The sequence below is a fragment of the Phyllobates terribilis genome, unplaced genomic scaffold (genome assembly GCF_046119375.1).
Source record: "Phyllobates terribilis strain yellow unplaced genomic scaffold, ASM4611937v1 Scaffold_5__5_contigs__length_657084704, whole genome shotgun sequence".
In the NCBI taxonomy this organism is placed as follows: domain Eukaryota; kingdom Metazoa; phylum Chordata; class Amphibia; order Anura; family Dendrobatidae; genus Phyllobates; species Phyllobates terribilis.
The window spans coordinates 126,277,439-126,290,176 of NW_027362765.1; the positions used below are offsets into that span (position 1 = coordinate 126,277,439).

Here is a 12,738-nt window from a genome sequence, read left to right on the forward strand (position 1 = left end):
TACGAAAATAAACGGTTGTTTACTGAAGGGATACGTAGAACATATGTACAGTAGGTAGAAGGTATCGAACTTGACTTTAGCATCTTCTGCACAATACACGCTTTATAGTTGCAGTTAGCGGCACATATCTTGTGAACAACATTACAGTAATACAGTAGACTTCAACGGGGCCCTACATCTTTATCTCACCTCTTCCACAGCTCACTGCCTTAGAGTACTTGTTCCCCAGCCTGGCAAGCCCAGTATGTGTTCACCATTGCTCCCAGGTCTGGCCTACACGTCGGCCTCAGTTCCTCTATTGCACTGTGCCGTCTTAGGGTTCCCACTAATCTATGGCTACCTCTTTAAGACTGCCGGCTCTATACTTCAGAAGCTGAACTTTCTAGTCTACACTATGTCTTGCTGTCACACAAGGTACCCCGTATTGCCTACTGTATTCAGGTATTTCCGCCACTTCTTAAATCCAGTTGCTGGCTTGCTACCTGTGTATCTGCATCTCCTCCTTAACACACACTTGAATATGGTCTAGCAGTATTACATTCTTCACTTCACTACTCATAAACTTACTGCACCCAGGATCTAACTTCCTTCTTAGCTCCACAACTCCTCCTTCTATCTAGGCTTGACTAATTGCTCACCCTTATCTTACTTGCCTTCTACACCCCAATGTGAGATACTGCAGAGAATCATGTTACGCGGCAAATAATAACATCACATTTAGAATTACATCCTTATAAAACACATGAATCTTTTTGAGAGGATATTCCTTCTTACTCCTCACAAATTATTCACAGGTCAAAGAAGTGAGAGAAGAAATGGACAAAGAGGGACAGAACGATTTTAAATTAAAAGCTTGAACTGTGATTCCAAAAATGAAATGAGGTATGCTTTTCCCATATCTGTGGCTTCTTGGTTTCCACACTGGCCCGTCTCTCCTTGGGTTTGCAGGTCTCCTGGACAAAGTCGTCCAGTTTTCTGTGCTCCTGTGTGTTCCTCACAGTGCGTATAAAGTAGTCCAATGCACTCTGTTTTACATTGGGTAGGTGATCGTCACACAAGGTCTCCTGCAGAAAGAATTTAACCAGTGGGGCCTGGAAGTGATTGTAACCCATTTCACCCAAACACTTGAGTATTCGGGTGATCCGCATATTGTTGTGGCTGTGACTGTAAACAAAGAGAAAAATACTGTGTCTATATATCTGGGAAGTTGGGACAGCAAAGAGCCCTTCCTTACAGTTGGCTCAAATTTGACTGCTGCCTGTGACATGCATGCCGCTGCGCAGGGCTGAGCTGCAGAATCTCCTGTGCCTTAGTCCTGTGTCTGCAGTTTTCTAGTAGCCTGCACACAAATTGGTATAAACGTCTGATAGGTGTAAGGGGAAAGAAAATAGAAACTGGGAAAAAAAGAGAAAAAAAGGAAGGAAATAGCAAAGCAGAAAAATGGGATTTTAGTAGGGAGGTTGAAGACCGAAATGCGTAGAATGAAGGCAGACAGAGAATAAAAGCATAATACGAAGTATGTCTATTTACTTGTTCAAGTTCCGAAATCTCTCCCTCCAGTTTTCTGCCTTCGTCACCTTTCCAGTGTCAGCGTCCCAGAGTTTGATTCCGTAAAATCCCAGCATGAGCTTGTATGCCGCAATAAACCTCCTCATGACGTCTCGGTCTTGCTTCATCATCTAGAATGGATTTCAGAATTTAGCAGGGCTGCATATTTAGTGTGAGCAGTGGCATAAAGTAGTTATATGGGGGACGTTGCATGGAAATTTTAAAGGTTGGTTGCCATTTTTTTAACTCTTAGGCTATGTGCCCACATAGCGTTTTTGTAGCGTTTTTGCGGCGTATTTACGGCCGCGAAAACGCCACGAAAATACTTGTAAAACAGTCTGCCATGCAAAGCAATGTGAATTCGGATGTGCTGTGCACATGATGCACTAATTTGCGCGCCGAATTCGCATTGGTTTGCAAAACGCAGCATGACCATTTCTACCGCGATTACGCTGCAGTGTAATTGCGGTGCGTGTGGTACCTGGGATGAAGAGGAGACTACTACTCCTCTTCACCCCGGCTACCACGCGGTGAAAAAAAGAAATAAAAAAGTTAAAAATAAACAAAACCTGTATATTCACCTCTCCGGCAGCCCCCGGTCTCCTCCGGTCTGCTCCTGGCCGCGTCTTCTCTCTTCAGCGTCCCGCAGTGTACTGTCAGGACCTGCGGTGACATCATTTAATCACCTGATGGTCATGCGACCGCTGACGTTGGCGGTCAGATGATGGTCGCATGACCATCAGCTGACTGACGTCACCGCAGGTCCTGACAGTACACTGCGGGACGATTAAGAGAGAAGACGCGGCCGGGAGCAGACTGGAGGAGACCGGAGAGCAGACCAGGGGCCGCCGGAGAGGTGAATATACAGGTTTTTTTTATTTTTAACATTTTAATTCTTTTTTTTTTTACTATAGATGCTGCATTTAAAGCATCAGTTGTTCACACATTATAAATCCATGCCGGTTGCATGGATTTATATTGTGTGATCAACTTGTCAAGCATGCTCAAAATCGCTTGAAAAAACGCATGCAAAAACGCATGTAAAAACACTTCTCTCTGGCAGAAAAAACGCATGTAAATCTGCATGCGTCTTTTTCTGCCAGAGAGAGGCAAAAACGCTCTGCATCAAATCTGCTACGTGGGCACATAGCCTTATAGAAGTGAGTAGAGAATGGAGACTTCTGTGCATTCACAGTGGCTGCAAGAAGGCATTCAGGGGGGCAAAGTAATCAAAAAAGGTGAAAGTCACAAAGGGGTGACCTGTATCATATCCCATGGACATGCAATAAATGAGATAGAATTAACCCTTTATAGCACACGTAAGAATTTTATGGGTGGTAGTGGAAGGACCCTGTACAAATTTTGCAGGGCTATGTCTGACCAGAAAGATGGTCACTATTTCAGTGTCAGGTACCTGGATTTCATCTTCTGTCAGTGGTATAGCACTTGAATTAATACCTGGTCTTCGTAGTGGAAAAAGCCTACAATGGAAAAAGAAAAATACAATATGAGAATAAATGACCCAAACCAACTACAGGCATTATAATAGCTACTATGTGAAAGTCCCTAAGCAACTTCTGGATGGATAAACTCACCACTGGATGTAGGAATGATTCTTCTCCAATTTGTCATAGTCAGTTCTCCATCTAGTAAGTAGCTCCTCGATGTACACCCCTATGAGAGAGAGACCAAGTCACACCTCACATCCATCCTATAGCGGCCGCAAGATCACATAAGAATACTGTATGGATTTTTAACTGCATAACTTGGGAGGATTTGCCATTCAGGATCCTGGGAAATCTGGGTGACAACCTTATGCCAGCCATACTGGTGGTCATGAAGCACATTGAGAAACATATGTAACTAAGCAATGGCTAAATGGGCCACTCAACCATTGATCCACACTGACCATTTGGCTTGAAGGGCTCCTTGTTTTGATAGAAATCCAGATTAGGTGTAAGGTATGAAGTCTTATCCTAAGGAAGAAAAACAGAAAAATAACAAAAGAAATTATGCAACTTTGCATAATGGGCAAGAAAACCAAATTGACTTCCATGATTTAATTTATTGAAATTTAGCATGCTTGGCCATCTAGAGTGGTAAAGTAGTGGAATTGGTTAAAGCGAACCTGTGAGGTCGGATAATGCTATTTACCTATAGATATGGGCTTAATATGCAGGTTAATAACGTTAGAAAGGTGCCCGGCCGCTGTACTGAAAGCGCTGCTCCAGGGAGAAAATGAACTTTATTACTCCAGGGAGCTGCCGACTTTCAGTCATACAGGCAGGTACAGTCATCACTCAGATTAGCCCCATATCTATAGGTAAATAACATTATCCAACCTGACAGGTTTCCTTTAACAATAATCTTCCTGGCAGTCGAGGGTGGTAAAGGGGTTAATGGGTGACATCTGGTGGACTATATTAATAGTAATATACTTTGTTGTCTATCCCTGGTGGTCTAGAGTTGAAGCATGATATTTCATAGTGGCAGGTGCCATCTGTTTAAGGATCTCATCAAGCTTCCTCTTCTTCAATGATGATTCAGAGAAAAGAGGTCAGTCCGGTAACATCAGTCTCCCTTGACTATTAGTCTCCATGGTCTCCCAATGTGTATGCTGCCCCCGCCCTTTCCCCAAACCCTACAGCGATGGTTGATTTTCATGAGCGTAAAGATTTTTCAATGTGTGGGAGGGGGGCTGTAGGAGGATCATCACTCTGTGGGTCAGTTGAATGAGGACCATTATACTCTATGTGGGGTTGTGTGGAGGGACCATAATACTGTATGAGGGCCTGTAGGTGGACTATCAAACTGTGTGGGGGGGGCATCTTACTGTGTAGGGGGCATCTTACTGTGTAGGTGAAGGAATGTGAGAACATCATTCTGTGTGGGGGCATTTTTTTGTGCATCATAGACTATGGGGGCCATGGAAGGGGTATAATAGTGGGTGACTACACTAAGGGGGTTCAGTAGGGGACAAATAACTGTAAGTGCCACAATGCATATCCCTCTACGTGTCTTAAAAAGTTCAAAGGTATGCCTTTCTGTGAGTGCGCCTATGTGCTGTGATAAAACTTTTGCTAGTGATCATTATGTAGGCCCCTGCTCAGGAGCAAAATTAAAACAAAGAGGCACTGAGAGTCATTAATATGGGGAAGCACAATAGTGGGGGTGGCTTATTATAAGGAGGCACACTGGGGGATTGTTACTGGGAAAACACAGGAGGCATTATTATTATTATTATTATTATTATAAGAAAGCACAGGGGGATGTTTGTATTAGTATAAGGATGTTCGGGGTCATTATTATTATTATTATTAATGGAGGCAAATGGGAACTGTATTATTATGCTTTGCTTATATAGTGCTATCATATTCCGCAGCGCTTTACATACATTATCATCACTGTTCCCAATGGGGCTCACAATCTACATTCCCTATCAGTATGTCTTTGGAGTGTGGGAGGAAACTGGAGAACCCGAAGGAAACTCACACAAACACAGGGAGAACATACTGTATAACTGTAAGGAGGCGCAAGGGAGCATTATTACTAAGAGAAAGTACAGAGGTAACATTATTACTGTGTAGGGGCACAGTTATTGTGTGGGGCACAACAGAACAGTATTATTATTATTGGGCACAGAGGAGGCATTATTACTCTCTAGGGAACTGGTTATAGCACTATATGGTTTGTGTAGAGGTGGGGGAATATGAGAAGGGTCCTAGAAAAGCAGTAAGCCAAAGATGTCTCTGTGTTACATTTTGCAGGGATGAGTTATGAATGGAACAAGTGGTCGTGGTGGTCTGGGCCAAAAGGAAAACAAAAGGGAACATTAATGACTACAATCATCAGGCATATCATGGTGAGAACATGTAGCGTATATGACGCGCCCCTGGGCCTGAGTCGCGCAGCGTTGCGCACGCGGGAGCCTACCCGGAGCCGGATCAGATGGGGGGTAGTAGTCTCGTGGCGGTGACCCGGTCCGTGCCCAGGGAGTCAGACTAAGTGGCAGTCTATTAGCAGTGGATGGTGGAAGACTACGCCACCCGTTGAATGCAGCTATGGAGCTGCCGCTGCAGGGCAGACCGCTGAGGCCGGTGGAAGGATGGTGCAGCGTGGATGGTATAACCCCCAACGGGAGGGGTATGGCCTCAGGGCAGCCGACGTGGATGATGGGGGTAGCAGGAACCACTCAGAGACGATGCGGTGTAGTTCAGGGTCTTTACTGGTGACAAAGATAGACCCTCCCGGAGTACTTGCTAGCAATCGGGGCCTGGTCAGTCCTTGAGCAGATGGGATCTCCCCTGGCCAGGCGGAGTTGTAGGCCTTCCCAACTAACTGTACTCTTCTGGCTACCTTGCTAGAGGCGGGTAAAAGTAGCCCACGTCCCTGAGTGTACCGTGTGGTGCTCACCCGTATGGCCGGTGACTCGGGGCCTTCTAATGGCTTCCGCTCCACGATGGCAGTGCTGGTCCCACGCGTGTGACCGTGCCTTCGGGTTTCTGGGCCAGAGGACCTGCAATCCCCTGCCGGTCGGTTTCTGCTGCTGGGTAAGATTAGTCCCCACAGCCTCGGACGCCGGGTCCGGTGATAACTTCTCAGTCAGGGCGAGCTCTGCAGCTGCCAGCCCCTGACTCCTTGTAACACTGCTCCCACAGAGCTCCTGTTGTTCTTTTCCCATAGCTGCTTCTCTTCTCTGTCTCTACTTCTGGCATGGCCCAGGAGCTGGGCCCAGCCGGAGCCACAGCTCCCTGTCAGCCCTCCTGGCTGAACTCTCCCTTTGAACTCTCTAACCCTGCCTCAGCCCCAGGTTTATATAGGGGAAGTCCTTCCCCTCCCAGGACTGGGCAGGAGGTGTGGCATGCATAGGATTCCTGACCAAGAGACCTCCCACCTGCTCTCAGACATAACATTGCTGTTACCGTGGAAACCAGACCCCTGGGGTGCCACATTCCCCCCTAGTGAAATTTAGTACTCCGGGACTAAACATATATTTTTTTTTTTTTTTTAGAAAAACATAACAAGGTATAACCAATTATAATACAATAAGAAAAACACATAAAGATGGTTACGGCGTGTCCGCAACCGGGTGCAATTTTGAAGAAAAGCAAGGTGTCCATTTCACCAAAACAGGGAGACGTAACCAGGTAGGGGTCTGTCCTGCCCCGAGTCCTTAACAGTCTTTTAGTCCATCCTGGGTTACGCTCCACTAACTGTACAAAGGATTCCCGGTAAATCCACCAAGGACTCCTATAAATTACTAGAAACACATAATTATTTACAGGATATGGCCGCTCTCAGTCCTCGGCCAGTGGGGATAAGGATTGGCTGCTCACAGTCCTCAGCCTGGTAAGGGATAGGGGATGACTGCTCACAGTCCTCAGCCTGGTAAGGGATAGGGACACACGGGGAACAATTCACTAATCCCAACGGGGACCATATTTTAATTAGCAGCAGTCCTTGTACCCTAACGGGTAACTATGTACAGCTCTTTATTCACGCAACTTCCCTTCAGTAGCTATGTCCTCTTTGTGCTCCCTCCTGAGGGTAGTCCTCAGACCCGTCCGGGTCCTCTTGGCTTTCCTCGTATTGGTAGTACTGCAGCTCCTCCTCGGTTAGCCGGGTTAGTATCTCTGCGACAGTCCTCCTCCCAGGTGGCCAGGACTTTACCTCCCTTTGGGCTGCCCCAGTTAGTTGGGCCACCAGGATGCTCACTTTTTGCTCTTCTGTGAGGGGGTACACCTGGAAGAGGCTATCCAGCTTTTCTCTAAAGTCATGCAGGGTATGTGACTCCCCCGAGTACTGGGGTAGCCAGGCTGCCCCCGGGATATAGGGCATGGTGAAAGGCATGACCGCCACAGCGGTGGCGCTGGCGGGGGTTGAAGCGGTGAAGCTCTCCTCCGTATCCGACATCCTTCTCCCCCCTAGTGGACCGTGGCCTACCTTGCGATGATCCTCTTCTGTAGGCCGCGGCTCCGCAGTGGATCGTCAGGGTTGAGGACCTTCCGTCGTGCTCCTGTGACGTCGGCGTCTGCTGGGCTCCTTCCAGGACCTTACGCAACGTCCGGACGTGAGGCGGGGCTTCAGTTCTCGCGCGCTTTCGGAGTCCACGCCCCTCTTCTTCCCGCGCGGCGTCCTCAAGATGGCGTCCAATGGCGGGAAAACTCCACGTATGGCGGGAAGAAGGCTGAAGATGGCGCCGGATGGCGGGAAAACTCCACCGATGGCGGGAAGGAAGCGGGAGATGGCGCCGGATGGCGGGAATCTTCACCACAGGTAAGTTTGAACAGTCTTTTTCAGGCACGCAGTACCCGGTGGTTGCGGGCACGAGATCCTGCTGACTACGCCAAAAGTTGACGCGCCCCTGGGCCTGAGTCGCGCAGCGTTGCGCACGCGGGAGCCTACCCGGAGCCGGATCAGATGGGGGGTAGTAGTCTCGTGGCGGTGACCCGGTCCGTGCCCAGGGAGTCAGACTAAGTGGCAGTCTATTAGCAGTGGATGGTGGATGACTACGCCACCCGTTGAATGCAGCTATGGAGCTGCCGCTGCAGGGCAGACCGCTGAGGCCGGTGGAAGGATGGTGCAGCGTGGATGGTATAACCCCCAACGGGAGGGGTATGGCCTCAGGGCAGCCTACGTGGATGATGGGGGTAGCAGGAACCACTCAGAGACGATGCGGTGTAGTTCAGGGTCTTTACTGGTGACAAAGATAGACCCTCCCGGAGTACTTGCTAGCAATCGGGGCCTGGTCAGTCCTTGAGCAGATGGGATCTCCCCTGGCCAGGCGGAGTTGTAGGCCTTCCCAACTAACTGTACTCTTCTGGCTACCTTGCTAGAGGCGGGTAAAAGTAGCCCACGTCCCTGAGTGTACCGTGTGGTGCTCACCCGTATGGCCGGTGACTCGGGGCCTTCTAATGGCTTCCGCTCCACGATGGCGGTGCTGGTCCCACGCGTGTGACCGTGCCTTCGGGTTTCTGGGCCAGAGGACCTGCAATCCCCTGCCGGTCGGTTTCTGCTGCTGGGTAAGATTAGTCCCCACAGCCTCGGACGCCGGGTCCGGTGATAACTTCTCAGTCAGGGCGAGCTCTGCAGCTGCCAGCCCCTGACTCCTTGTAACACTGCTCCCACAGAGCTCCTGTTGTTCTTTTCCCATAGCTGCTTCTCTTCTCTGTCTCTACTTCTGGCATGGCCCAGGAGCTGGGCCCAGCCGGAGCCACAGCTCCCTGTCAGCCCTCCTGGCTGAACTCTCCCTTTGAACTCTCTAACCCTGCCTCAGCCCCAGGTTTATATAGGGGAAGTTCTTCCCCTCCCAGGACTGGGCAGGAGGTGTGGCATGCATAGGATTCCTGACCAAGAGACCTCCCACCTGCTCTCAGACATAACATTGCTGTTACCGTGGAAACCAGACCCCTGGGGTGCCACATATACACATATATGGTCTGCAGAGCACTGGTGTGGAACTGGTAACACCGTTAAGTTACCTTTACATTCAGTGTTTTTACTGCAACTAAGATGATGAGATTTACAGTACCAGCAAAAGCTATGAGATTTCAGAAATATCATGCACACACTTGTTTATTTTTTTCCTGACTGAATATGAGAACTGCAGCATTTTTTAAATCTGCAGCATTTCAATTCTTTCATTGTTTTTTCACCCATTGAAAGCAATGAGAAAGTGCAAAATGCAGCAAACAGTTTTTTTTATGTTTTTATAAGAACTAATTTGATTAAACATATACTGTAGAGAAATAACACATGTAAGCCATACAGCAAAAACACTGCAAAACCTGCCAAGAGAGCAGAAAATAAAAATCCTGCAAAACGATATGTGTGAATATAGCCTAATATTTTCACAGTATGGTGGTAATATCAGGCTTATTTCAGTGGTCTTGGTTAATAAACAGTATGTCACTACTTTATATGATGGTAACATGTGGTTACGATCTTGCCTGTAGGCTACATTCCCACAATGGGTATTTGGTGAGCTTTCAATGTTTCAGATTTTTCGTGCGGATTACATGTGTTTTTGGTGCGTTTCAACATATGTGTCTTTTACCTGCGGATTTTATGCATCTAATGCAAATCTATGGGGAAAATCCGCACTGTGTTTTTTGCACAAAATAAAACTCACCAGAAACTCATCATGGAAAACGTAACTTTATATTGCAATATTATTAGTGCATAATTATTATTATTAAGTTTCATATAGCGGTATTATTTTATATAGGAGTATTATTATTATTTTAAGCTAGACATGTCATCTATTTAGCTTCCCATGGGCAGGTATCTGAACATTCGGGCTTGTATCCTGCTCTGCTCTGATATACATTGAGTTTGGTTGACACAAGGTAAGGCTTTAATACTAGAGATAGGATAGGATTGTTCCAATGGGTACACCTTCTCGCGATGGGATGGCTTTTACGCTTTTGGGATCAAAATAGTAGGTCTTGATTTCATCCAGGCAGAGTAATATTAGTAATAGATACCATAGCTGAATTTTAGTCCTAGTCTGTCCCTGGGAATAACACTTACCTACCTTAAATTTCTTCCTCTTCTTACTTGTAGACCTCTCCTCACTCCTAGTCACCCAATCTTTTGGGGTGTCACACAGACACTTATGGATCATTCCTTACTGCATATTTACAGGTTTGATTAGTTTAATTAACAGAATAGCACAAAATCATCATAGAAATTTTTCAAATCCAAACTTCACCAAATCATGAAAAAATTATGTGGCGTCTGAATTACAGATAGGAACCAGACAGACAATTTCTGGATTAACATAGTAAATGTAATAATAAAATCAACCAGATCAAAACGAGGGACATTTAAATAGCAAAGAGGGACAGAGGGCTTGGGTCAAAAGTATCCACCAACTTTGGAGGTATGAGTTTCCCATTTCTGGAACTTCTTGTCTTCTCCACTGGTCCACCTTTCCTTAGATTTATAGTTCTCTCGGGCGAAGTCCTCCAGCTTTCTGTGCTCTTCCTCTTCTTTCACAGTGAACATGAAATGTTTTAGTGCGCTTGTTTTCACATTGGGTAGGTGATAGCCACACAAGGTCTCCTGCAGGAAAAATTGGACCAGAGGGGCCTTGAGATGATCGTATCCCATCTCCCCCAAACACTTGAGTATCCGGGTGATCCGCAGGTTGTTGTGGCTGTGACTGTAAACAAGGAGAAAATATTTTCGGTCTCTGTATTTGTGGAGCTGGGAAAGAAGGGGGAGGACGAAGGTGGAGGACAATGATCCCTTCCCTACAGTGGGTAGAAGTTTGCACACTGCGTGTAACATGCATGCTGCTGCATGGGGCTGAGATGCCGCCCCTCCTGTGCATTAGTTGTACATGTGAGGCTATCTAGAACTCTGCTCATAATTTAGTATGAACTTCTGATAAATGTGAGAGAGGGGGGGGGGAGGAAAACAGAGATGAGGAAGAGTTAAAATGAACTACGTGTTAAATCCATTTTTTTTCTAGATAGAACAGATACCCATTATATTCTAGTAGGCTGTTCATATGTTCATATTCATGTTTTTTGCGGACCAAGTGTCAGCAAAAAAAAAAAAAACGACACACGTCTATTTTTGATCCAAGTTATGGACCAAACATGCCCATTCATATCAATGGGATACTATTTTAATGGGTAGGAGAAATGTGAAAGTTTATTTTTGGCATACAACAGCAGATGCCACTCTGATGGTAAGACTGGACCACTGGACCAAAAATGGAGAAACATCTGATCCTGCCCTCTGATGAAAAAAAGTATTTTTTTCTCTTGTAAGCAAAACAAAGGGACGCTGGAAAAGAGCAGAATACGGGAAGACAGTGCATGAAAGGATAATATGGAGTATGGCTACTTACGTGTTCAAGTTCTCAAATCTCTCCCTCCAGTTTTCTGCTTTCGTCACCTTTCCAGTGTGAATATTCAATAGTTTGATGCCATAAAATTCCAGCATGAGTTTGTATGCCGCGAGAAACCTCTTGTTGACTTCTCGGTCTTGCTTCATGATCTGAGAAAGCATTTCCGAATTTGTCAATATTTGGTAGAATACGGGGGCAGTGGCATACCATTAGGGAGTGATGGAGGAGTGGTCGCATGTGTGATCGCTCTCTTTTCACTTTATTAGGAGTTTTGAAAAAAGTAACCCAAGTGCTCTTATTCAGTGACAACAAGATGGGGGGTTTTGGGGAACCCGGTTCTTGGGTTAAAATTGGATCTGCATCTTCCAGACATGTATGGCTTAGTTTATAAATATGCCTTAAATGTCTGAAATGAGGATATTCATTTAAAGCCCTTCTATCACATATGAGTACAATAGCTAGTAATGGACTATCCCTGGTACAGATTGTGCATTGGGCCCCAGGCAATGTCTGAGCCAAAAGATGATCACTATGTTAGTGTCAGTTACCTGGATTTCATTCGTGGTCAGTGGCTTGGCACTTGGATTTTTACCCGGTTTCCTTAGTGGAAAAAGCCTAAAATGGAAAAATAAGAAAACGCAGAACTTAGAAAAAGTAAAACTTAGAAGTAACTTCATGTGGTCATGGCATTAAACAGCAGTAGATCACCTCTGTCTGTGTCTTTCCACAATGTCCTGCCCTATTTTTTTTATCTCTGTGAAGGCCATATTTTATCTATTTGTATTTTGCATGTCTGTTATTTTTATTATCTGTGTGTTTTTTAGTATAGCAAAAAAGGAAGGAAATGTTAGTTGGATAACTCACCATTGGATGTAGGAATGATTCCTCTCCAATCTGTCATAGTCATACCTCCAGTCTTTAAGTAGTTTATCGATGTACACCCCTGTGAGACAAAGACTGGATCACACCTCATATCCATCCTATAATGGACTGAAGATCACATAAGAATACTACATGGATTTTTAACTGCAGAACTTGGAGGATTTGCCACTCAGTGTCCTGGGTGATAGCCCCATGACAGCAATATCGGTAGATATATAACTAAGCTATAGCTGAATACAACTGTTACTACTTGACCCAGTGACCCACACTGACCATTTGGCTTGAAGGGCTGTTTGTTTTGATAGAAATCCAGATTTGGTGTTAAGGTTGAAGTCGTATCCTATGATGAACCATGAAGAACAAAGATGTAACAAAGAAACTGCAGCAATGCATCATTGGCAAGAAAATCAAAATGCTAACCCACTACTAGCTCTATTGAAACCCAA

At 45.9% G+C, this 12,738-nt stretch overlaps 1 protein-coding gene across 4 annotated transcripts in view; it reads right to left on the reverse strand.

The window, feature by feature from the left end:
* LOC141272348 (opioid growth factor receptor-like) overlaps positions 1 to 12,738 on the reverse strand; it is a 23,504-nt gene continuing 10,766 nt past the window's right edge. For 3 of the 4 annotated variants that reach the window (XM_073682962.1, XM_073682963.1, XM_073682964.1), the window contains 10 exons: positions 12,566 to 12,632; positions 12,275 to 12,353; positions 11,959 to 12,025; positions 11,411 to 11,559; positions 10,426 to 10,714; positions 3,458 to 3,524; positions 3,144 to 3,222; positions 2,963 to 3,029; positions 1,531 to 1,679; positions 1 to 1,164 (listed from right to left, as the gene is read on the reverse strand). In XM_073682962.1, the coding sequence (XP_073539063.1) occupies positions 846 to 1,164; positions 1,531 to 1,679; positions 2,963 to 3,029; positions 3,144 to 3,222; positions 3,458 to 3,524; positions 10,426 to 10,714; positions 11,411 to 11,559; positions 11,959 to 12,025; positions 12,275 to 12,353; positions 12,566 to 12,632 (1,332 nt within the window). In that variant the 3' untranslated portion in view covers positions 1 to 845. The remainder of the gene's footprint in view (positions 1,165 to 1,530; positions 1,680 to 2,962; positions 3,030 to 3,143; positions 3,223 to 3,457; positions 3,525 to 10,425; positions 10,715 to 11,410; positions 11,560 to 11,958; positions 12,026 to 12,274; positions 12,354 to 12,565; positions 12,633 to 12,738) is intronic. The other variant, XM_073682965.1, reaches the window with a different exon arrangement.